General features: G+C 40.2%; 3 protein-coding genes and 1 pseudogene across 3 annotated transcripts in view; all 4 read left to right on the top strand.

Annotated features, from left to right (window-relative positions):
- The window catches only part of LOC135348841 (T-complex protein 1 subunit delta-like), a 56413-nt pseudogene that overhangs the window by 12979 nt on the left and 17400 nt on the right, over positions 1 to 26034 (top strand).
- Positions 11383 to 15273, top strand: LOC135348837 (solute carrier family 15 member 3-like). The gene has a single exon (XM_064547194.1). It carries the CDS (start codon positions 13486 to 13488, stop codon positions 15091 to 15093), a length of 1608 nt encoding a protein of 535 aa, XP_064403264.1. The 5' UTR covers positions 11383 to 13485; the 3' UTR covers positions 15094 to 15273.
- LOC135348916 (T-complex protein 1 subunit delta-like) lies at positions 16893 to 20870 on the top strand. The gene is made up of 7 exons (XM_064547307.1): positions 16893 to 17029; positions 17610 to 17706; positions 18133 to 18240; positions 18611 to 18741; positions 19128 to 19362; positions 20307 to 20420; positions 20727 to 20870. The coding sequence occupies exons 1-7, from the start codon at positions 16893 to 16895 to the stop codon at positions 20742 to 20744; spliced, it is 840 nt and encodes a 279-aa protein (XP_064403377.1). The 3' UTR covers positions 20745 to 20870.
- Positions 22623 to 26034, top strand: part of LOC135348896 (T-complex protein 1 subunit delta-like) — a 35852-nt gene continuing 32440 nt past the window's right edge. The window contains exon 1 of the mRNA XM_064547277.1: positions 22623 to 22835. The gene's annotated coding sequence lies outside the window, so the exon portion shown is untranslated. The remainder of the gene's footprint in view (positions 22836 to 26034) is intronic.

The raw sequence follows: 26034 nt of genomic DNA, 5'->3' as shown, positions 1-26034 counted from the left end.
GAGGTCACCATAGCCTGGTGTATTAAACTTCGAGCTTGCAACCAGTGGTGCCAGCTCTAACTCGTGGATGTTGTAGAATGTAGCAGAGTTCACTGTAGTGGGATTAACATCGTGGTCAAAACAATACATCCATGCATGAGTTCGAACCAATAGGAACTTGGTAGAAGAGGAAGCTTTAATACCCTAGTTTTGTAGTCGGACATGTAATATATCTTGCGGCCTTCTTTTGTACACATTTTAAGTTGGCCGTATCCTTATAAAGACTTCAATCGAATGGCAGTGTTTCAGCCTTGTAGGACCACTGACAGTGACAACACCATCCCAAGATAGACTTCTGGGCTGCCCACTTCTGATTTTACTGCTTGCCTCAGCTGGCTACATAGTGATACAAGTCCTGGACTTCACTTTAGAATCCATTTTTACTGATCACATGGTGGCAGATCTCTACGCATGCGCAGACTGGTTAAAAGTTCATGTTGCAAGAACTCTGCAAAACCCTGTAGTGAGTTCCTATATTTGGCTAGTCACATGCATCTTAAAGCTCTTGTATTAGCAAATGATATTATAGTGAAAGTAAAATTAATGTATAACTGTTTATATGGCGGACTCAAAGCTGAGTATGAGTACTTCTGAGTATTATGTAAAGGACTCACCAACAAAGCGTGTGGTGTTTGCGTCCAGAGATCTAACCAATGATACTGAGCCAGGTACAGTGAATTCTCTTAGAGAAGAAAACTGTTTAATCAAGCAACCCGTGGCAGAGGACAGTATCCTAAGGCGCAGTCAGTACCTCAAACCTAAATGCAGAGTGCAAAAGATTTCTTCAAAGGCAGCTGTATTAGAAGTGCTCATTTGGACTGTTCTAGCCATCTCTATAATTGGATATTTGGGCAATCTAACAATATTGTTTCATTTGAACGATGACCTGATTTCTGCTATTGTGCCTGCAGTCGTATTTGTCGTTATGGCTTTACTTTCGGGCTACATTGCTGATAACTTTATCGGGCGATACCGATCGGCAAAGATTGCATTCATACTATTGTTTGCGACTTCCATTCTGCAATGTATATTGGTGATAGCTAGACAGTCCATCATGGAGTACCTACTTGGTTTGAGAATTGGGTTAGTAACGTTCACTTCATCTCTGGGATTTGGTAGTTTTGCTATTCTATTGGTCACTCTACCGCAAATTGGTCTTGATCAAAATAATGACTGACAACTCGGTCTCCAACATCACCAGTTTCATAGCGTGGTTTGTCGCTTCTTGGTTTTTTGGTGTTTGGTTTAGTGAGTTCTCTCACGGGCTTGTTTTGTTTCGGAAGTGATTTTCAGACAGTTTGGAGCTTGATATCTGTAGTTAGCGTGTCAATTGTTCTCATCTCAGACTTTTTCCTCACTCCAAAATGGCTTATTATTGAACCAAAATCTCCACAATCTATTAAGACGATCTACCGTGTCTTGAAGTATGCTGCAAAACACAAGGCCCCTACTAATTGCAGTGCTCTCACATACTGGGAAGACGGCATACCTTCTAGACTAGACCTTGGGAAGACAAAGTATGGTGGACCATTTACAGTAGAGCAAGTTGAAGATGTGAAAACTCTCTTACGAATATTAGCTCTCACTGCACCCTTATGGCTGAGCTTTTTCTCATTCAAAATGCAATCGAGAATTGTAAATAATATTGTACTCAAAGCTGATCCATTTGGAAATGTTGCGAATGCAACAGACAGCCAACAGATGCCACTCACATGTGATTAAGTTTTTCACTTATGACCTGGGTTTGCTTACTGCCCTGTTCCTGTTTTGCATGAGCTCGTTATTTTCCCACTAATCGGACACTTGACTCCAAGCTCAATCCGACGTATTGGTGTGTCTTTCCTACTTATTGTAATCATCTCCTTCTTCTGCGTACTGATCTGTGTGTACTTCTATTTCTACCATCATGTTCACATTGCACTAGCCTACATCTATGTTTTGAGTGTTGCTATCATTATTTCTATACTATATCTTTTCTTTAATGGAGTTTGTTTCTGCTCAGTCACCTTCCAATATGCGCGGTCTTTTGCAGGGCTATGTGTGGTGTATTGTCATTTCTTCTAGTGGAATATCCGATTTGATAACTACCTTCTCGTTTTCTAAATATGGTTTAGCGCATCACAAGTTGATCTTCTCATCCGTTGCTACTGTGGTGACTTTGGTTGGGCTTGTACTGTTTTGTCTACTTGCTCGCTGGTACAAGAGGAGAGAAAGAGATGACATAGTCAGCGTTCATACTTTGGTTGAGGACGTCTATGACAGATATATCTCAAATAGATCTGTATTCTAGTGCGTAATTTTTGTTTTTACATTTGCTTTGAGAGCATTTAGTTGATAGTTTGGAAACTATCAACTAAATTATTGGCTACGTGTAATTATTTTTAACTACCTGCAGAATTATAATTAGGTGCAGTGCCGGAATACAATGGTTATACGACTGTTATCCAACTGTATATCCTTGGAACTTTTGACAATGTGTATTATACATACGTACATACAGTCACATAAGTTGTTAAAAACATTGCGTACCATTGTTTCAATATGTGTGGTGTCACAGTAGCCGTTGCTTATGTATATAGTAGATATAATTATCACGTACACTAAGTACGCATAATAGTTATACATAAATTGTGTCACTTCCTTAACTACGTGAACACTGTACATCGTTTGGCAACCATTGTTGTCAGATAGCAACTGTGTGGCAGAGAAAAGTTAGCTAGCTAGGATGACTTAACAGTCCTTTGGATTTGGGCATCTGCGACAAGCAGCCACAAGCGAATAAACTCCGGTTTCTCGGGCCTGAAACAAAGGAAAAGTGTAGGGTTTGTTTCTGAGTTGTTGAAAGTTCTGCTTCTCCTGGCCGTCCTGCTACAATGCTCATACCTACAGCTCGCAACAACACCAACTACAACCAAACTGCTCATTTGGATATGCCGGCATCCCCCAATGTATCGAACTAAGAACATGTTTAACGATTATTAATTATGTGGCTATTGTTGTTGTGTTTGTGTGTGGCTAATTATTCTCTTGATAATTGGGTGAAGCGCTGCCGACTGGGCTTATTGGTTAAAGCCCTTATGGTCACAGCTATGCAGGGTTTCATCAAGAGTAGTCTTGGTTTCATCTAATGAGGGGGGGGGGGGGCATGGGTGAACCTCTCCCCAAAATTAATGACATCACATTAGTACTGTCTATGATGTCCAATATGTAACTTCATCTACATGCACTAGCATGTACTAGGGGGTGTGGTTAACTGTTCCGCGCGCCCAAACCTTCACCCCCAAATATTTAATCCTAGATGAAACCTTGCAATATATATGTACTCGCAGTACTCACAATCTCTTTGATCTACGTCATAGAAGCTAATGTGTATATATGCCTTGAACCTGAGCCTTTTACAATGCTATGAACAGTTGGAGTAGGTTCATGTAGTAGGTGCATTAGTTGTATTGAGAACCCGAGGAGTATAGTGGTCAAGAAGGGTATTGTTTATAATTGATACTGGTTGTGAGTTCCTATATTTGGCTAGTCACATGCATATCCTAAAGCTCTTGTATTAGCGGATATTATAGTAAGTGTGTAACTGTTTCTATGACAGACCCAAGGCTGAGTATGAGTACTTCTGAGTATTATGTAAAGGACTCACCAACAAAGCGTGTGGTGTTTGCGTCCAGAGATCTAGCTAATGATACTGAGCCAGGTACATTGAATTCTCTTAGAGAAGAAAAGTGTTTAATCAAGCAACCCGTGACAGAGGACATGATCCTAAGGTGCAGCCAGTACCTCAAACCTAAATGCAGAGTGCGAAAGATTTCTTCAAAGGCAGCTGTATTAGTGCTCCTTTGGAATGTTCTAGTCATTTTTACATTTGGATATTTGAGAAATATGAGGATATTATTTCATTTAAACGATGATCCAATTTCTGCTATTGTGCCTGCAGTCATATTTGTCGTTGTAGCTTTACTTTCAGGATACATTGCCGATAACTTTATTGGACGATACCGATCGGCGAAAGTTGCATTCATACTATTGTTTGCAACTTCCATTTTGCTGTGTATATTGGTGATAGTCAGACAGTCCGAGTACCCACTTGGTTTGAGAATTGGATTAGTAACGTTCACTTCATCTCTAGGGTACGGTAGTATTGTTATTCTATTGGTCACCCTACCGCAAATTGGTCTGGATCAAATGACAGATAACTCGGTCTCCAACATCACTAGTTTCATAGCCTGGTTTTCGCTTCTTTCTGGTTTGGTTTTTGGTTTAGTGATTTCTCTCATACCACGAGCTCGGTTTGTTTCGGAAATGATTTTCAGAAAGTTTGGAGCTTCTTATCTGTAGTTAGTATCATCTCAGACTTTTTCCTCAGTCCAAAATGGCTTATTATTGAACCAAAATCTCCACAGTCTATGAAGACAATCTATTGTGTCTTGAAGTATGCTGCCAAACACAAATCTCCTACTAATCGCAGTTCCTTTACATACTGGGAAGAAGGTATACCTTTTATAGACTAGACTAAGTATGGTGGACCATTTACAGTAGAGCAAATTGAAGATGTGAAAACTCTCTTACGAATATTAGCTCTCACTGCACCCTTATGGCTGAGCTTTTTATCATTCCAAATGCAATCGAACATTGTATATAATTATACTCAAAGCTGATCCATTTGGAAATGTTGCGAATACAACAGACAGCCAACAATGCCACTTACATGTGATCATGTTTTTCACATATGACCTGCGTTTGCTTGCTGCTATGTTCCTTGTTGTGCATGAGCTCGTTATTTTCCCACTATTTGGACATTTGACTCCAAGCTCAATCCGACGTATTGGTGTGTCTGTCCTGCTTATTGTGATTACCTCCTTCTTCTGCGTATTGATCTGTGTGTACTTCTATTTCTACCATCATGTTCACATTGCACTAGCCTATATCCATGTTTTGAGTGAAGCTATATATTTTTTGATACTATTACCTTCTTTAATGGAGTTTGTCTCTGCTCAGTCACCTTACAACATGCGCGGCCTTTTGCTGGGCTATGTGTGGTGTATTGTCATCTTTTCTCTTTCAATAGCTCAACTGATTAATTATGAGATAAGTCAATTATCCCCGAAAGCGTATGTCCTGTTGATCTACTCATTCGTGACTTTTGCAGTGGCTTTGGTTGGGCTTGTACTGTTTTGTCTACTTGCCCGCTGGTACAAGAGGAGAGAAAGAGATGACATACCAGCGTTCATACTTTAGTTGAGGACGTTTACGACAGATATATCTCAAATAGATCTGTATTCTAGCACGTACTGGCAAGTATTTTTGTTTACATTTGCTTTGAACATAATTATTTTGTTGATATTTTCCATAATTGGCTACATACATTCTAACTATCTGCAGAACTATAATTATGTGCAGAGGCCATTCGCAAAATTTCGCGCTATACGGTATAATGCTATGAACAGTTGGATTGTGGTCAGGAAGGGTATTGTTTATAATTGATACTGATAGTGAGTTCCTATATTTGGCTAGTCACATGCATATCTTTAAAGTTCTTGTATTAGCAAATGACAGAAAGTAACTCTTATAACTTTTGATTTGGCGGACTCAAGACTAAGTATGATTAGTTCTGAGTCTGATGTAGAGGGCTCACCAACAAAGCGTGTGGTTTTTGTGTCCAGAGATTTAACCAATGATACTGAGCCAGGTACATTGAATTCTCTTAGAGAAGAAAAGTGTTTAATCAAGCAACCCGTGGCAGAGGACATGATCCTAAGGTGCAGTCAGTACCTCAAGCCTAAATGCAGAGTACGGAAGATTTCTTCAAAGGCAGCTGTATTAGTGCTCATTTGGAATGTTTTAGTCAGCTCTATATTTGGATATTTGAGCAATCTTATGATACTGTTTCATTTGAGCGATGACCCGATTTCTGCTATTGTGCCTTGGGTCATATTTGTCCTTGTGTTATTACTTTCAGACTACATTGCCGATAACTTTATTGGACGATACCGATCAGTGAAGATTGCATTCATACTATTGTTTGTAACTTCCATTCTGCAGTGTATATTGGTGATAGTCAGACAGTTCATCATGGAGTACCCACTTGGTTTGAGAATTGGGTTAGTAACGTTCACTTTATCTCTAGGATACGGTAGTGCAGCTATTCTATTGGTCACCCTATCGCAAATTGGTCTTGATCAAATGACTGACAATTCAGTCTCCAGCATCACTAGTTTCATATCATGGTTTATCGCTTCTTATTTTTTGGGTATTTGGATCAGTTTGTTCTCTTATACCACTACCACGGGCTCAGTTTGTTTCGGAAGTGTTTTTGAGACAGTTTGGAGCTTGTTATTTGTAGTTAGCATGTCAATTGTTCTCATCTCTGACTTTTTCCTCACTCCAAAATGGCTTATTATTGAACCAAAATCTCCACAGTCTATAAAGACGATCTATCGTGTATTAAAGTATGCTGCAAAACACAAGGCCCCTACTAATCGCAGTGCTCTCACATACTGGGAGGAAGACATACCTTCTAGACTAGACCTGGGGAAGACAAAATATGGTGGACCATTTACAGTAGAGCAAGTTAAAGATGTGAAAACTCTCTTACGAATTTTAGCTCTCACTGCACCCTTATGGCTGAGCTTTGTATCATTCCAAATGCAATTGAGCATTTTAGATGTGTTAGAACCTGAGCCATTTCTTCCTGGCAATGGTGCGAATGCAACAGAGAGCCAACACTGCCACTCACATTTAATTAAGTTTTTCACATATGACCAGAATTTGTTTTCTGCTGTGTTCCTTGTGGTCCATGAGCTCGTTATTTTCCCACCATTTGGACACTTAACTCCAAGCTCAATCCGACGTATTGGCGTATCTTTCCTGTTAATTGTGATCGCTTCCTTCTTCTGCGTATTGATCTGTGTGTACTTCTATTTCTACAATCATGTTCACATTGCACTAGCCTACATCCATGTTTTGAGTGAAGCTATCGTCCTTTCTATACTATATCCTTCTTTAATGGAGTTTGTTTCTGCTCAGTCACCTTACAATATGCGCGGTGTTTTGCAGGGCTATGTGTGGTGTATTGTCAGTTCTTCTAGTTTTATAACATTACTGATAAGTACCTTTTCATTCCATAAAGATAGTTTAGCGCATGTCATGTTGATCTACTCATCTGTGGCTACTGTGGTGGCTTTGATTGGGCTTGTACTGTTTTGTTTACTTGCTCGCTGGTACAAGAGGAGAGAAAGAGATGACATAGTCAGCGTTCATACTTTGGTTGAGGACGTCTACGACAGATATATCTCAAATAGATCTGTATTCTAGTGCCTACTGGCTAGTATTTTTGTTTAATTATACGTTTGCTTTGAATATTTTGTTAATATTTTACATAATTGGCTACATACATTTCTATCTACCGAACCATAAACAGTGCCGGAATACAATGGTTGCCACTGTATATCCTTAGAGCATTTGACAATGTTTTCGTGGTGTATTGTACATACAGTCACATAAGTTGTTGAAAACATTGTTTCACTCGAACAATATGTGTGGTGTCACAGTAGCCGCTTATGTAGTAGATATAATTATCATGTGCACTATAAGTACGCATAATAGTTATACGTAATATGAGTCACATGTACAATGAGCAAGTACGATAACTGAATGGAACCCTAACAGTCCCTACAAGTTGGGGTTGACGCCACCTCCAATGCCAGACCCTGCACTAATTGTGGCTTTTGTTCATTGGTTAAAGTCCTTGTGGTCATAGCTATGTACTTGTAGTACTCACGATTTTTTCCGTCTTAGAAGTTTCACAATTCTGTGTATGCCATGCCTTGAACCCGAGCCTATTATAATGCTATATCATTGGAGTAGGTGCATTCGTTGTATTGAGAACCCGAGGAGTATTGTGGTCAGGAAGGATATTGTTTATAGTCGATACTGATTGTGACTTCCTATATTTGGCTAGTCACATGCAGATCCTCAAAGCTCTCGATTTTTACATTATAGTGAAACTATGGTGGATCCAAGGCTGAGTATGAGTAGTTCTGAGTCAGATGTAGAAGTCTGATTTGTGCACTGTTTGATCTAGGTTACGGATATAATAAGGAATGTGGGTCTTTAAGACTCGGGGATGTCGTACCTCCTCTGGAGTCAGCTAATCTGAAAAATCTCAAGTTCCATGCTCTGAGACCTGACAGAACTAGCTCTGTAGCAGCAGTTTGCCTGTTTCCCAGTTTAACTCTTAACCTGCCATTGACGCGTTAATGCGTCGTAATGCCCTGCACTGCGTCCATCAGAAATGTCACAGAGAGCACACAAAGTTGCTAAAATCATAGATAGAAAAAGACAGGGATTGGAAACGACCAGGCCCCCTGTGTACAAGGTTGCGTTATTGTTGAGTTTAGCTTGAATTACTCTTTGTTAACTTTTCTCCTTCCCTCCTGTGAAGTCAAAACAGCAAAGGACATTGCTTGACTTGATTATTATGTCTCTTAACTGAGTGCAATATACATAGAATGTCTTCATGCTATGGATAAGCTGTACTGTATAAATGTTTGCATAAGCTGTACTGTTCATAAATGTTTGCAGTATAGTCCTTCAAACTGCTTTAAAACACACCACGGGCCTTGACCTACCACACCTTCGTTTATTATGCCTCGGTTGGCATGCGCAAGCAAAGTATACGGTAGTGTGTCGGTGTGTCTATAAAGACTACTACAGCTGCTCAAGGATCAATAAAGAGTTTCTACAGGCTTCTAGTCATTTGGATTTTAATTTATGGATTTGCAAAATATTGCTTCGTTCTCGAGTTATGCTTACTTGGAATGCTATTGTAGCTTTTTCAGATGAGTATATACATAACAAACTTGTTCACCAAGTGTTGCTATTCTACTTAGTAGTTAGCTCTGCACTAGAACGCTAGCTATTGGGAGTGAGAAGAGAGCTGCAAGGCTCTGCTGATGCAGCCATTGAATTTTAGACTTGAACTTTTGGAATCTATCGTTTTTAATAACAATCATGGTCATCATTACCCACTCATTGAGTTTTCCTGTGATTCTAGATTCTGCCTGCATACAGCAAAATTAAGTATTAGTTAACGAGGGCGCCTGCAATAACTAACTTGTTGCCCAATGACATTAAACTCGTCTGACTGGTCATATAAGTCGTAATAAAAGACATGTGTTTTGAAGGAATTTAGTGTATTCATAAGTTTGCTGAATTCCATATTAGGTTTTCTTATACCACTAAAACTATTAAGAGTATATACATGTAGTAGCCTATAAAAGGGACCAAATGAGTATTGGGTTAGATGGTGGGGCATAAGTTCCAAATGGATATCTAAATCTACTGCATTTACACACAGTGCAAGTGCATATAATCCAGTGCAATATATGGTATCCATGGCAGTGATGCAACATGCCATATACTGAGCACTGGATTGCTTTGATCTGCCCACTCACTGGGCAACAAATGTTTATGTGTATAAAAGCTATTAGTAGCTTTATGTTATGTAGCTTTGGCACCTCCATCGAGGCATCAGGTGCTTTAATTTGTTAGGTGATGTGGTTGAGTGGCTTAGTCGACCTTTTAGAGCTACGTAGATTGTCTTTTTAGCAACGTTAAACAGTGATCAATTTTCTATGTACAGCACATTGTAGGGTAGTCAAGACAGGTAATGAGCATGCTGACTATAAATGTAGTTTTAGCCACGCCCTATAACGGAGTGTTTCATGCAAACGTTTTCGTTTCCAATCCCTCTCATTTCTATCTATGCTAAAATCAAAGTATTTCGTAAAGCACCCATATTTGGGCATGCCCCCTTACCTATGGTTCGAACTAGATGTGCCCCTCGCCTTATTTTTGGCACTTTTAAGGCTTGAGTACTCTTTGAGACATTATTTGTCGGTATAGCCGAGGGTGTACGCTGGTATCAACCTCATTAAGTGTCATCCTGCAGTTCCAAACATCAAGAATCCTTTTCACCTTCCGCCCATTTTGTTAGGGAGTTCACAAGTTTTTTGGGTGTGACTGGGTGGGGTTAAAAATGGGAAAAATAGATCATCAGAGGAGGTTGGAAGGAAGTTGAGATCACATGCGAACAGAATAAGTAAGAAGTGTAAATATCTGAGTCGGCGCTATTTTTCTGTCTAATCAGCAGTTTCAGAGATAGCTACTGGCCCCATCAAGGGACTTCTTCCTCACTCCAAACTGTACAACATTGATCAATGCACTTAATTTAAAATCTCTACTAAGGTTTCTCCTAGATCTTTGGAGATGAGACTTATCTTCCTCGATTGAACAAGAGTCTGGCGTGTAGGTGATCTTCTGGATCTTTTACTGCTCATCTGGGGTAAGGTAGCAGTGATTGATATTTCAGCGATCAGCAGGTTGGTTGTATCCTTGGGGCTCTTGACAATGTTTTCGTGGTGTATTGTACATGCAGTCACTTAAGTTGTTAGAAGACATTGTGTGCCATTGTTTCACTCGAACAATATGTGTGGTATCACATACTAATTAATTCCCGTGTTAGATGCACAGGTACGAGGCTACGCGCCCTCGGACATCGTGCTATTAATCTTGATACGTCCCAACTGCGTGTGGTAATTTGTGTCACTTCCTTACCTACATCCATTGGCAACCATTGACGTCAGATAGCAACCGTGCAGCTGAGAAAAGTTAGCTAGCTAGGATGACTGAATGAAATGCTGGGCTCTAGACGAGCTGCCACCTCTAGTGCTAGATCCCGAAAGAGAGCGTGACAAGCAAGAAAAACCGAGGTTTTTCACTGACTTAAAACAAAGGCTAAAAGAAAGAGCCTACTTAAGTTTGTTACCGAGTTGTTGGAATTTCTGCTCCCCTGGCCTTGCTACAAAGTGTATATATATATATATACAATCACGGCTCCTACCTACAGTTCACAGCAGCAACTACAATCGAACTGCTCATTTGGATCTGCTACATTCAATTCATGCACTTCAATGTCTTCAAGTTCAGACTCTCCCTAATTATCGAACAAAGAATCTTTTATTATTCTGTTTGTGGCTGTTGACATGTTAAAGCACTGCCTGTGGCTTTTGCTCATGGGTTAAAGCCCTTGTGGTCACAGCTACAATGTATGTACTCGTAGTACTCTTTGATCTACATGTAAAGGTTGCACAATATTGTGTATGCCAATGCCTTGAACTCATCCTATTGTAATGCTATGTGATAGTTGGAGTATGTGTAGTAGGGTTCTTAGAACCCAGGAGTGTAGTGGTCAGGAAGGGTATTGTTTATAATTAATACTGATTGTGAGTTCCTATATTTGGCTAGTCACATGCACATATCCTCCAAGCTCTGCTTTTATTTTCTGTATAGTAAATAAGAAAGTAACTCTGTAACTGTTGATATGGCGCACCCAAGTTTGAGTATGAGTACTTCTGAGTATTATGTAGAAAAGTCATCAACAAAGCGTGTGGTTTTTGCGTCCAGGGCTCTTACTTATGATACTGAGCCAGGTACAGTGAATTCTCTAACAGAAGAAAACATTTCAATCAAGCAACCTGTGACAGAAAACGTTATCCTAAGGCGCAGACATTACCTTAAGCCTAAATGCAGAGCACGAAAGATCTCTTCAAAGGCAGCTGTGTTAGTGCTCATTTGGACTGTTCTAGTCAACTCTGTGTATGGATCTTTGGACAATCTTACGATGCTGCTTAATTTACACGATGACCCGATTTTCATTATTGTACCTGAAGTCATATTTGTCATTGTGGCTTTGCTTACTGGCTACATTGCTGCTAACTTTATTGGGCGATACCGATCGGCGAAGATTGCATTCATACTATTGTTTGTAACTTCCATTTTGCAGTGTATATTGGTGATAAACAAACATTTGTCCATTGTGGATTTCCCACATAGTTTGAGTATTGGGATAGTAACGTTTACTTTGTCTCTAGGATATGGTAGTGCAGCTATACTGGTCACTGTGCCACAACTTGGTCTGGATCAAATGCCTGCCAGCTCAGCCTCCAACATAACCTGTTTCTTAACATGGTTTGTCATTTCTTATCTTTTTGGTATGTGGTTTAGTGAGTTCTATTCTACCACGAGCTCGTTTTGCTTCGGAAGTGATTTTGCAACAGTTTGGAGCTTGTTATCTGTAGTTAGCATGTCAATTGTTCTCATCTCGGACTTTTTCCTCACTCCAAAATGGCTTATTATTGAACCAAAATGTCCACAGTCTATGAAGACAATCTATTGTGTCTTGAAGTATGCTGCAAAACACAAATCTCCTACTAATCGCAGTTCCTTTACATACTGGGAAGAAGGTATACCTTCTAGACTAGATCTGGGGAAGACAAAGTATGGTGGACCATTTACAGTAGAGCAAGTTGAAGATGTGAAAACCATTTTAAGGATGATAGTTCTGACTATACCTATATGGCTGAGCTTGTTATCATTCCAAATGCAATCGAGCATTTTAGATGTGTTAGAACCTGAGCCATTTCTTCCTGGCATTGGTGCGAATGCAACAGAGAGCCAACACTGCCACTCACATTTAATTAAGTTTTTCACATATAACCCGAATTTGCTTGCTGCTATGTTCCTTGTGGTGCATGAGCTCGTTATTTTCCCACTATTTGGACACTTGACTCCAAGCTCAATCCGACGTATTGGTGTGTCTTTCCTGCTTATTGTGATTACCTCCTTCTTCTGCATATTGATCTGTGTGTACTTCTATTACTACCATGATATTCACATTGCACTAGCCTGCATCCATGCTTTGAGTGTAGCTATCGTTACTTTGATACTATATCCTTCTTTAATGGAGTTTCTTTGTGCTCAGTCACCTTATAATATGCACTGTCTTTTGCAGGGTCATTATTGGTCTATTTTCACATCTTCTGTTTCAATAGCCTTTCTGATTAATTATGAGATAAACTCCTTCTCATTCTCTAAAGATAGCTTGTCGCTTGTCCTGTTGATCTACTCATCCGTGACTTTTGCAGTGGCTTTGGTTGGGCTTGTACTGTTTTGTCTACTTGCTCGCTGGTACAAGAGGAGAGAAAGAGATGACATAGTCAGTGTTCATACTTTGGTCGAGGAAACCTACGACAGATATCTCCCAAATTGATTTGTATTTTAGCACTTACTGATTATTGTATTACGTTATATATATACGTGTACATTAAACATATTTGAAATTCCAAAAATAAGTTGTCTACATACATTTCTAACTGGAGAACAATATAATAACTGTATGTGTACTGCAGGAATACAATGGTATATGTATATATCCTTGGGGCATTTGACAATGTTTTTGTGGTGTATTGTACATACAGTCGCATAAGTTGTTAAAAACATTGTCTACCATTGTTTCACTCGAACAATATGTGTAGTGGCACGTGCTAATCAGTCGCTTATTGACGAATGTAGCCTATCTGTAAAGACAACTAAAACTTTAACATGTCTGAAAATTTGGCTAGCATATCTGAAGAATTTGAACCACCTGTATGTATTCAGCAGCTTAAGCCAAACTACAGGAAATGCCTCAAGCCCAGATGGAGAAAATTTTCTTCCAAGTCAGCCCTGTTAGTTCTCGTCTGGAACTTCTTTCTCTCTGTAATGATCAATGCTATGACCTATAAGTACGTTGGTGTGTCTGAAGTGGAGGGCAGTGTGATTGTTAGTGTTGTCCCTTATATCCTGTGGCCGTTCAGTGCCGTCTTTTTTGGTTGGCTGGCGGACACATATTTAGGGCAGTACCGTGTTGCTAAGATGGGGATGGTTTTAATGTTTGTGACAGCTTTGCTTCAATCTTTTCTGTTTGTTGTTGAAAATGCCGTTGACATCGATGCTAGCCTGGCAATTGCACTAACTACTATAGTCAAGTTTATTGGGCATGGCAGTAGTGCCATAATTCCAGTGACGTTGCCTCAAGTTGGTCTGGATCAGATGCCTGAGTCTTCATCAACGAACATTACCAGTTTCATTGCCTGGTTTGTCGCTTCTGTATTTGGTGGGTTTTGGTTAGCCGAAGTTTCTTTAAATGTTGGTCTTCAGTGTATTGGGTCGGAGTATGCTCTTGTTTTTAGCTTGTTTCCAGTGATTTGCATGTCTATTGTTCTCATTTCTGATGTTTTTATAACTCCAAAATGGCTGATAATTGAACCAAAGTCACCGCAGTTTCTGAAAATTATTTATCGAGTTCTCAAGTTTGCTAAGCAACACAAGGCTCCTCTCAATCGCAGTGCTCTCACATACTGGGAGGAAGACATTCCTTCAAGAATGGACGTGAGCAAGTCAAGGTATGGTGGACCGTTCACTACAGAGCAAGTTGAAAATGTGAAAACTCTCTTTCGAGTTTTAGCTCTTACCTCACCTATGTGGATAATCCTTGTCGCTTTTCATATGTTTCTGAACATTTTTGCTCTCTTTGATTATGAGCTGCATTTCGATGGAGCCTCTAACTGTACCACAACTGTACTGACCTACTTCACTTATCAATGGGACCTGTGGTGTATTGTTCTAGTAGTAGTTTATGAGCTATTCATGTACCCTCTGATCTGTCATATATTTCTAAGCTCCATACGACGAATTGGCCTTATAGCCTTTGCAATCTTCATCGTGAACTTTGTGTGTGTACTTCTGAGTATCTACTACTATGTGAGCAACCAACCTATCCACATAGTGTTGGCGTATGCTCACTCTATTGTCGTGGCCGCTCTTATTATCTCGCTACTGACTTCTGCTATGGAGTTTGTGTGTGCCCAGTCGCCCTACAATATGAGAGGCCTCCTGCTCGGCTATGTGTGGTGTATAGATGTATTCACATATATTTTAGCTCAAATATTATTCGAAGTACTTTATGATCTTAAATCAACTCACCCGTGGATAGTGATACTGTATACTGGACTGGCTGCTTTGTTAAGTCTTGCTGGGTTTGTGTTGTACTGCCTCCTGGCCCGCTGGTACAAGAGGAGAGTGAGAGACGACATAGCCACCCCTCAAAAATGGGTGGAGGATGCCTATGACCGATACCTCTCAGAGAATGAAGAGAATGAACGCAATTGAACTGGTTTTTTTTGTTTTATATTATTATAATTATTATCAATGTGATAAAATTTATATTGGCTACATGTAGATAATGTCTATTAATTTCCTTTTAAAGAAAATATTAACAATAAACGAAAGTGAAATAAAGAAATTTATGAGCTGTATTCCTTTACGTATGCTTAGCCTGTGCTCAGTGACAGTATTACTCTCCCACCCACACACAACCACACTGCTCAGCTGGTGGAGCTCTCCAAGGCACAAGACATTGAGGCTGGCGACGGAACTACCTCTGTGGTGGTCATTGCAGGAAGCCTGCTCAACACCAGTCAGAACTTGCTGGAGAAAGGTATCTTAATGGGGTGTTCTGTAGTGTGGCCTCAAACATTTTATCCCTGTGCCGGATCACAGAGAGCATAAACAGGGTGTCATACAGGATTTTGAAGTAGAGGGGGGAAATAAGAAAAGTAACCAGAAAATTTTGTTAAAAAAAAGGTCAACTGTTATTTCAATACCCCAGCTATGGACATTATACTAGTACATGAATGCACATTTTGAGGGGGGGGGTATCCCCCCTTTTCCCCTCTGTATGGCACCCTTTAACAATTCTTGCTCCATTTTACAGGTATCCACCCCACAACAATTTCCGACTCGTTCCAGAAGGCAGCTGTCAAAGCCACCGAGGTCCTCACTGAGATGTCGACCCCAGTTACCCTTGACGACCGTGAGTCCCTCCTCAAGAGCGCCACCACTTCACTCAACTCTAAGGTCTTATACATGTTGACGTATGCTCATAGAAAAGTGCACTTGCGTCACACTTTCCCATTCATAGTACGGTTTCCTTTACAACTATATCTCCCCCTCTTCTGCTATTGTACCAGTTGCCCATCATCAACACCCCCTCTTCTCTCTCCCCATTCACATACACTGGTGTGCAGGTGGTGTCCCAGTACTCCAGCTTGCTGGCTCCACTCTTGGTGGATGCTGTACTTAAGGTGATCGACCCCGCCACTGCTACCAATGTCGACCTCAACAATATTAAACTTGTGAGGAAACTGGGGTAAGTTACACATTACACGTAGTTCATGATGCTGCAAATACACTGCACAAAAAATTTACATGTACTCCACACAAGTATAGTTAGCGTGGAGTGTAAATGGCCACTCTACTGTGGCTTGCATACACCTAAGTGCTTATAGCATTGAGTATACACAATGTGCAGTTACAATCCTTGTGTAGTTGTTATTAAATATGAAATACCCTTGTGCATAACGAATCCATTGCCTTGCAGTAGTAGCCATGCATTACTTTTCTTTGCAGTGACTAAGTTCTAAATGCCATTCTTTTTCCTGCAGAGGTACAGTTGAGGACACTGAGCTGGTAGAGGGACTATAGAAGGCCTCTCACTTGGCTGGAGGGGTCACTCGTGTAAGATAGGACTCATTCAGTTTTGTATCTCACCACCGTGCAAAGACAGACGTGAGTATGCTGCCTACGCTAGCTAAGTGGCCAAGGCCTGAATTTTTGTTTGCGTTTTTGCTAGGTATACTCTAGTGGGCCTTAACTCGAGTATGGAGCATCCGTTTTAACACTAGGAGAAATTTTTATGTAAAGACGAGATGGTCAAATTGTACTCTATTGTTTCAATGCCTAGCCAAAATTAATAGGCGTTTTCTATGGTAAAAATCAGCAATTAATTTTGTTGCCTGCTTTGGTGTCTGAGATTGGCAATGGAACATTTTATTCTGGCTCTAGCACAATTAGTCTGATATTCTGCATGTATTGTGTCACTGTAACTACGGCAACGATTATGTTTGCAGATGGAGAACCAGGTGATAGTGTCAGACTATTCTCAGATGGACCGCATCCTCAAAGAAGAGAGACAGTACATTCTCAACATCTGCAAGAAGATTAAGGCAGGCTGCAACGTGCTGCTCATCCAGAAGTCCATTCTCAGGTATGTGTCTTCAAGAGTTGGTCTGTGTCTGTGTGTGTGTGTGTTTCTCTTTAGCTTTTATTTAACTTAGGGAGTTTTCATGCGTGTAGCAGTCATCCTTACCGATCATAATGGAGTAAAACTGAGTGTCTGTTGAGTATGGCTCATAACTCTATAGACGGCTTTACTTTGTAGAAGTGCACCATCGTCCTTTGTTTGCGATCATATTGATATGTTGAGCTGACTGCCTTCCATTATAATTATGTTTTGGTATACAGTGCAAGTATCCAGCAGGCATTATCTAGACCACTGTGGTTTTTCCTTTCTTGAATCTTGCTACAACAAATGAAGGCTGCTGTTTGAGACTTGAGAGGTTCATCAGTACTCTCGAGTCATAAAAGTATTGTCTACAATGTACTTGTAAAAACAGTACACTACATGTACATCTATAAACGGGCAGTATACTGCTTTAATATTAATTGCAAAAAGTAAATAAAATGTGTGGCATACTTACACCCCCGAGACCAGGGTGCTCAATAATAACCAATAACTACCTAAAGTGTCTTCTCTTAAAGGTTTCAGTGTATTTTGTCCTTTACAGAGATGCTACCAATGAGATGGCCTTGCACTTCCTGGCCAAGATGAAGATCCTCGTGGTCCAGGACATTGAGAGAACAGACGTGGAGTTCATTTGCAGGGTGAGTGAGGGGTAGTAATATACCGTGCCTTTGTGAAGGAGGGGAGGTCACCATCACTTTATCTCTGTGCTTGATATATCTAAGAGTTACATACGGACAGTCAGTACATATTTTAGTTTAGAGTGTAGATTGATAGCTTTCAGAGAAATTGTGTACATGTTCTTCAATGTACGTATTTAGGGGAAGATTGCATGTCCACACAGTTTATTAGTCATATAGAGATCGAGGTGGGCAGTCCAATATCTCAACGTGTACCTGCCCACTCTCAATTTCACCCTTTTACCACCCTTGATAGCTTTCAGAGAAATTGTTTACATGTACTTCAATTAATGTTTGATAATGTTAAAGAGCTTGTCTTGCCTGTTCTTGACGTTCCTAGTCAAAGTTACTGGCTACATTGGTAATGTTATGTACTTTCCTTTGTAGACCCTGGGCTGCCGACCAGTAGCCAGTCTGGACCATTTTCTCCCCGAGCACCTTGCCAGTGCCGCTCTTGTCGAGGAGATTCCGATGGGAACCAGCAAAATTGTCAAGGTAAGTATATTTGAGTAATGAGGAAAACTTGTGGAGTGTTTATCATTTAGTCTCGTAAAGTACAAACAATGTATAGGAATTGCAGACGTAAGCAGTTCCTGTGTGAATGCGAACTAAAATCCTTGTGTCGTAGAATCGATTGTAAGACGTAGACTCAGTCTGAAATGTCTAGCCTTTTGTTTCCGGTTGTTTCGTTTTAGTGGGACTACATGCGCATGCTCACACTCTTCGTTCTGTTTGCATGTATTTTAGAGTCAAGATACCCTTGTGCAAAAACTTCAAATGGGATGAGTTTATTTTTGTGAGGGTACGGTAGTACACTACTTAGTGTTCTTATGAGTTTCATGTGGTCTCATTAATTTGTGCCTAGATCACCGGCATGGTGTCTACTGCAAAGACTGTGAGTGTGTGCGTGCGAGGTTCTAACAAGCTTGTGCTGGAAGAAGCTGGCCGCTCCATTCATGACGCCCTCTGTGTCATCAGGTGCCTCGTCAAAACAAGGTGCAGTTCTGTACTTCCTTTGTTGGTGTATTTTTATTATTAAGCCACTCCTAATAATTGTGTTTGATTAGTGTGTGTATTTGGTATGCTGTGCAAGTATCCAGCAGGCATTATCTAGACCACTGTGGTTTTGCCTTTCTTGAATCTTGCTACAACAGATGAAGACTGCTGTTTGAGACTTGAGAGATTCATCAGTACTCTCGAGTCATAAAAGTATTGTCTACAATCATGTGGGCAATACATTGAATCTTGCTGTACTGGCACAGTTTGGGGCTCCCTTGGGATAGTTAGAATCTATAAGGTTCCACTATTATTGTCCATTCAAATTACTGTATGATCAGGGTGTCCATATCTCCCTAATAATTTTTCTCTTATCATGTGTGCAGGGCTCTGATTGCAGGTGGGGGTGCTCCTGAGACGGAGGTGGCCCTGCGTCTAATGGAGTACTCTCAGACTCTGAGTGGGATGGAGGCCTACTGTGTCCGTGGGTTTGCCGATGCAATGGAGGTGATCCCCTACACTCTGGCAGAGAATGCTGGTCTCAACCCTATTAGTGTGGTTACTGAGCTCAGGAAGAGGCATGCTAATGGGGAGAAGACGGCCGGGATCAACGTGAGGAAGGTGAGTGACACTGCATGTTTGTACTGTAGAGGTGTATACAGTACAAACCTTGATTATCCAGACACCTTGGTTCCAAAAGCAGGCCTTATGTGAATGGATAAACCATACCTTGATCCACCCACTTAATTGATAAACAAAAGTGCGAATTTAATGCACGTGATCGTCTGCATAATCGCGTAAGTGCATACGCATTAAGGAGTGCAACCATTTTCTGGTTATTAGTTTAACTTTGACCCTATCGTAGAGAAAATTGCCTAGCTGGATATGGAGAACCGGATAATCAATGTTCTACTGTAGTAGGTTTTTGAATGTGCTCCTGGTGTTTGCATGAACTTTAGTGCATTACCCACCAGAGTACAGTATACAGTACGTGACATTGCACGTAAGACGGCAATATGTGTATTTATTACTTGTGTGGGCCATGCCACTATCTAAACTAAAAATATTGATTTCAACTGAGTGTAATAATTCTTTTCTTGCTACGGAGGCGTTACGTGGAGTGTTTTCCTGCAAGTATCCAGCAGGTTCAATCTAGAACTCAATGGTTGAAACCTTTCCAGAAACTTGCTATATTGACACGGTTTAGGCATCTGTTTGAGGCTTGTTAAAGTTCACATCATTTTCTCAAGTCATAGAAGATTGTCTACATGTAGTTCTTTTTTATGGTCTCGAAACTATGATCTTATAATTCACTGTTGCATAGGCACCCTATTAGGCTGGTATATACCGCATAGCCGCTTTATTTTCGAAAAGCAAAAAATAATGGTTTTCGCGGATTGGCCTTAAACCTCTCGACTCATTGTTTGCTTCCAGTATTGAACTGTAGGATTGTGGTCATTTGAACCTCTATCCTAATTTAGTTTGAGCAATCTGCGAAATATTAGCTCTGAGTGTTTACGGTATTATGCCTTATGTCTTTAATATCAGTTGTTGTTTCCCTATAGGGCACCATAACTGATATTCTTGAGGAGAATGTGGTGCAGCCTCTGTTAGTGTCCACTTCAGCCATACAGCTGGCCTCAGAGACTGTCCGGAGCATCTTGAAAATTGATGATATTGTGAGTTTTACACCACTTCCTGCCTAAATTATCCAATCGTTGACGCTTGTACAGTAAAATACCAAATAGCGTTAACATTTCGTGCCCCAACTTCGAAATTTTGCATTTTTTACTTCCAGTCTCTATGCTCTAGGGGTGTGGTCATTTGAACCTCTATCCTCAAACAAATTTTTTTTTTCGTGAAAATTTTCATTTTCATGGTAGGTTTGCTGCTGGAGATTATAGCTAATGTACTGTATTTGCTACTTACTGTAATAGGTTTTGGGTGGTGCTTTGACTTTTTGTTGTTGTCTTTTTCCCTTGCAGTTGAATGTACTTAGGTGAGGACATGCTTAGTCAGCCATTAGAACAGTGTACTGCGTACTATATAGGCATTTATAAGTTAACGTATGCACATACTATGTAGTAAAGCATCGTTTGTTATTATTATCATTATTATCTGTGATCTTGTGATTTCATTGTTTAAAGCATACATGTATATGTAATAGTTGTGACACATGCATGAGTGCCACATGTGGAAACTTTACTACGGTGAGAGCTGGTGTTTTGATTGACTTTGTAGCTTCAATAATGGCCTCTGTACTCCAACTTTGCGTCGATTCACCCATTGCCAAAGACCATGTGTATGCTCCACCTTCAATTTTGTTAATGTAGATTAAGTTTTGCTGGTCGAGCCATGATTTTGGTAATTTCATTGCAGTTAGGTTTTGATCAAATGCCTGATGCATCTTCGGCTAATGTGACAAGTTACGTTGTATGGTTTATGGCTTGTCTCTATGCTGGGAACGGTATCCACTCGTTATGTTCTAACCGACTGCTGGGTAGGCGAGGGAAACACCCCATTGCAAATCCTGTCTCTAGTGTCAGTAATTTCGTTATGTGTTGTGTTGTGCTCCGATTTTTTACTTGTGAATAAGTTGCTTATTTTAAAACAAGCTTCCTCAATCCTTCCTTCAAAGTTCTTAAGTTTGCTAAAAAGTGGCTCCCCTCAATCGCAGTGCTCTCACTTACTACGAAGATGCTATACCCTCTAGAATTGACTTGGGTAAATCGAGATATGGAGGTCCGTTTACGACTGAGGAAGTTGAAAATGTTTTGCGAATGCTTGCTCTCAGTGTGTCCTTCGGCTTTATTTTCACTTCATACTATCTTTTTCAGCAGTTATTGTATGTGAAAGATTGAATCCACGATATATTGGCTTCCCAAAATTGTACAGATGTCATGATCTGGTCATTCTCCTATGAAACGTCGCTCTGGGTGGTTGGTTTTATAGCAATCTATGAGTTTCTCATTTTATCCATTTGCAGTGCCCATTATACCTTCCATTTTGAAGAAAATCGGATTTGCCTCATTTCTTACGATAGTTGTAAATGGTATATCTCATTAGTGGTCTCAGGTCTAGACTATCACAGAGAGCTAACAGATCCTTACGACTCGGACTGGTTTTGGATCATGCATTCTCTGATCTCAGCCCCTCTAAAAGTGATCCTGCTAACTTCTGCCATTGAGTTTGTCTGTGCACAATTGAGCTGCTGGTACAAGATGAGAGATATAGCTACTCCATACAGGTGGGTGGAAGATGCCTTTGAAAAATATCTCGCTTCTGACAATCATATCATTTAACAGCTATAATTATTTATATATGGAAGTATATATTATAGATCAGTGATATCATGTTTAAGAAACCATAATTATGTTTTCAATTGGTTTCATTGTGCCAGCTTGTATACCAGTCCTATTAATTTATTGCACTTAAATCATGCAGGGGGGCCAGGACATTCGTCAGTGATGGCCTACCGTATAACGTCTTTTGTATAATTATGTCAGAATAATAATAGGCACGTTTTTCAAGATAATGGGGAGCAAAAAAAGGATAATTTTTCCCCTCTTTTTGTGCAACTGGCAAACATGAACGCACATGCACAAAATAAAAAATCTTGATCATTCTGTGATGGGATGGCATTAACACAGCACAACTAACAGACTAGTCTAACACATGCAAGATCACCGAGACATAATTAATAATCGTGACTCTCACAGTGCACATCCAGTCTAGAGAGTAGAATACCACAATAGGTGGGTAGTTGTATATACCTAAATGCTCAAGATTGAAGTGTTGATACCATTGGCTACAATTTATTTCCCCAAAAGTTGTTGTTGAAGGTATTAGCTGCGGCTAGTATTAGAAAGGCTGCTGCATGCAAAAGCCATAGAAAAAGCCAACATCTCTCCTGAATAATTCTGTGAAAGCTGATCTGCAAGCGAAGTCAAACTTCAACACAACTAAGTTCACAACCCTTGCAAGTAATATACCTACCCCCAGGCAACCATCTCTATATGGCATCCCCTGAAGAAAGAGAGAACCTCAGAGTCAATCACTCCATCACCCTGCGACAAAGACTCCGTCTGGACCTGGTATAAATACCGTCCTTCTCACACAATTGTGTATAGCTCTTTGTTAGATGACCTGGATGCGGCCTACTATGTTGGACTGCCTGTCATCCCTCTGGCGTCCATAGCAACTAGACTGTATAAAATAGAATGTGCCATGTAGCATAAGTCGGACTTACGCTACATGGCACATTCTATTTTATACTGTCCCCCTTACTGAGAATGCGTATATTTATATTCGGCTATAGACTGTGCAAGGAAGTTGTATTACTCAATAAATTGCATAGAACAATTAGTGATTTATCACAGAGTCAGGTTACATAAATTTTCCACACATGCACTGTATAGGTGAGATGAGACCCACTTTGGTGAATACGCCATCTAGCTGGTACATTCAGGAAGGTTATTCTTTGATGTCCACCCTCTACTAGGAAAGGTGAGCCATGGTTTGCTTAGGGTTGTGGTGCATGCATGCATGGAGCTTCTTGTAAATGATATTTCAAAGAGCTGTCTGTCTGTACATATAATTATATAGTGGCTTAATCTGTCTGTTCTCTATACTAGAAAAGCGTGTGTAGTAGTCAACTCCGATCTTTTAGACAGTAAGATAGCTGGTCATAGTTATTGTAATGTACGGTGCCATTGTAGTATTCATTACCCGCATAGCTACATATCAGATAATTACCGTAAGACCTCGATTTAAGGCGACCCTCCAAATATGCGACATCCAGGAGCTTCTGCAATTTTCTGACCTCTAAAAATAGCGACAGCTGCGTTGACAATTATTTTTTAATGTCGCATTCTAAATGTAGCCACTCCCTAGCCTCGATTGTAGCCCACTGGAAAATCAGTGTTTTTAAGCAGCCTGAAATCGAGGCAAGTAGACTCTGTAAAGTTACCTCTAATTAGATGCGACCCTTTAAATATGCGACCAGGACTTCAATATAATTTTTCAACCTCCAAAAGAAGCGACCTCTGGCTTCCAAAGTGTCGCTTTAAGGTTGAATTTAGCGTTATTACAAATTCGCTAAAATTCATATACCCGGATAATAGTAACATTAAGGTTTACCAATATTTATACTTTTTCCCCTCCCTCCCCATGCACCACCAGTTTATAATAGCGGTAGCTGGAGTGTTGGCTACAACGGTTCCTTTGAGTTTGAGGAGCACGGGCAACAGTACAAGGACACTCTTTACATCGGCATGAAGGTGGTACGTGCATTCACTCTGTGTACAGCATTAGAGTTAATTTGAGTTTCCGTTGTCATTCTCAGTTTCTGGTATACTAGTTAGGGACTGAGCATTTAGTAATAGTGATGACAAGGTGTGAGTGTAATCACTTCCGTAGGTTGAGTTGGAAATGTCGAACTTCATACATGTAGATGTATTATGTAATTGGATGTGTACGTAAGCATTGATCATAATACTAAGTATTCATAATACCATTTTTGATCAAATGGAAGCACCGCGGGTGTTGATGCCTCGGTGTAGGCGCCAAAGTTTACGGCAATGAAGCTACAGTACTATAACAGACTAACATTAAACTAACAGTACAATTTACAATTCTACATTTTCATGGTGCAAAGAGTGGAAAATGATCGATCATAAAAAGGATGCTGAAAGTTTTTAAAGTCGATACTTATTAATAGCTGCAGGTTTATGACTCTTGCAGCTACCACTATAGCTCGCGTTCTAGTACTAACTTGAGAACAAAGCATTATTTTAATCCAAGAAAACATGACTAGAAGAAGCTCTTACTTGAACTTCGTGGCACTAATAACAGCAGCTTAATATTTTAATCTAGCTTCTAGGCTTCTAAATCTAGCTGTATAGCGTTTCTACAGGTTATGTAAAACCACATCCAATTATTAGAAATCGGCAATCTGATTGATGCTACAACATTCCGAAATGGGCCCATGGAAAAGCGGCCACTTCTACCAGATGTCCTTCCCCCTTCTGACGGCTGTGCTCGCGAGATAAATAAAAAAGCTGCAAAGCGATTAGCTTGCACCCATTAACAATTATGGATTTGAGACCCTTTTTAGCAACAATCATGGTCGATCTTTTCCTACTCTTTTCCACCATTCTCTGCGTGTGTAACGTATAGTTGTACATGTGTGTATTTAAATAGTCTGCTAGTACTGTAGCTTCATTGCCATAATTTAAAAGCTTTGGCGCCTCCACCGAGGCATCAGCACCTGCGGTTCACCAGTATTGGCAGGTGGTTGATTGACCTTTTATGGGTGTTTATTGTCTCTATGCTAAATCATCATCATAGAGTAATAGCTTCAGATTAGCTAAAAGTCTAAGAATGGCCACGGAAGTTCTGTAGTAGCATAATTATCAGTTACATGATGCTCGTGGATAAAATTAATCCCGTGATAGTGCACTCGATATGATGTCATACGTGATGTCATAGGAATGTGTAAATTGTCACCGTATAGCGGAATATTTCATATTAAATACAAAAATTAAAACTACGAAATTATTTACCGCAATAAATTCAACGTCACTATCCGAGCTGTACGAAAAGAATAATTTGTACGAAAATTTGCACCAACGAAATTACCCGCTATACGGTATGCCATAGACTTTTCTACACACATTGGCAGAAAAGTAATAGCAAGAATAAAAGGAAATAGGCTGTATTATAGTTTCACACTTGAATATAATTGTATTCCGGCGGTAGCTTATGGGGTGTTTTCTGTGTCAAAATGACTATGACAATGTACACATATGCACATTACAATATGCATGCCAACATGCATATGCACATACAATATGCATGCAACTAGCCTCGATCCCAGGCCGAGTTTTCGCTTTTATAACGGTTAGGCGAACAACTGGGCCTGGTACTAGTTGTCTGCGCATGCGTCAAATTTTCATTGTATATTTGTGGTGGGCAAAAATATTCAATAATCGAAATTTGTACACAGAAAATGCACAGAGTGAGTACACAAAAGATGCACATAGGGAGCTGCTTCACAAAGGCCTGGGGAGTTGCCAGTTGTGCTGCAGCACAATTACAGTGACCCAGGGCAACTTCAGGATGATTGAATGCCTTCAAATTACGTTTCAAAAAGATTTAGCAGGCTGCTGGACTTCTCTGATTCTAGGCCCCAACTCGTAACTCATTGCTTGAGAAAATGTAGATTCTCTTGATGTCTCTGAGCTACCCAGCAACGCTCGAATGAGCAGGTCATACTCCAGTCCTGTGTCTGTG

Source organism: Halichondria panicea, chromosome 15, assembly GCF_963675165.1.
Source record: "Halichondria panicea chromosome 15, odHalPani1.1, whole genome shotgun sequence".
Classification (NCBI taxonomy): Eukaryota; Metazoa; Porifera; class Demospongiae; order Suberitida; family Halichondriidae; genus Halichondria; species Halichondria panicea.
The sequence above is the reverse complement of the archived record's forward strand: the minus strand, read 5'-3'. Positions and strand labels throughout refer to the sequence as shown.

What these genes read in the sequence shown, in the direction of transcription:
- LOC135348837 (XM_064547194.1), top strand. Translation starts at nt 13,486, where the DNA reads ATGTCTGAAAATTTGGCTAGCATATCTGAAGAATTTGAACCACCTGTA.
- LOC135348916 (XM_064547307.1), top strand. Translation starts at nt 16,893, where the DNA reads ATGGAGAACCAGGTGATAGTGTCAGACTATTCTCAGATGGACCGCATC. An exon ending in ACGTGGAGTTCATTTGCAGG is followed by an intron (nt 17,707 to 18,132) that starts GTGAGTGAGGGG and finishes TTTCCTTTGTAG; the next exon opens with ACCCTGGGCTGCCGACCAGT. An exon ending in CCGGGATCAACGTGAGGAAG is followed by an intron (nt 19,363 to 20,306) that starts GTGAGTGACACT and finishes GTTTCCCTATAG; the next exon opens with GGCACCATAACTGATATTCT.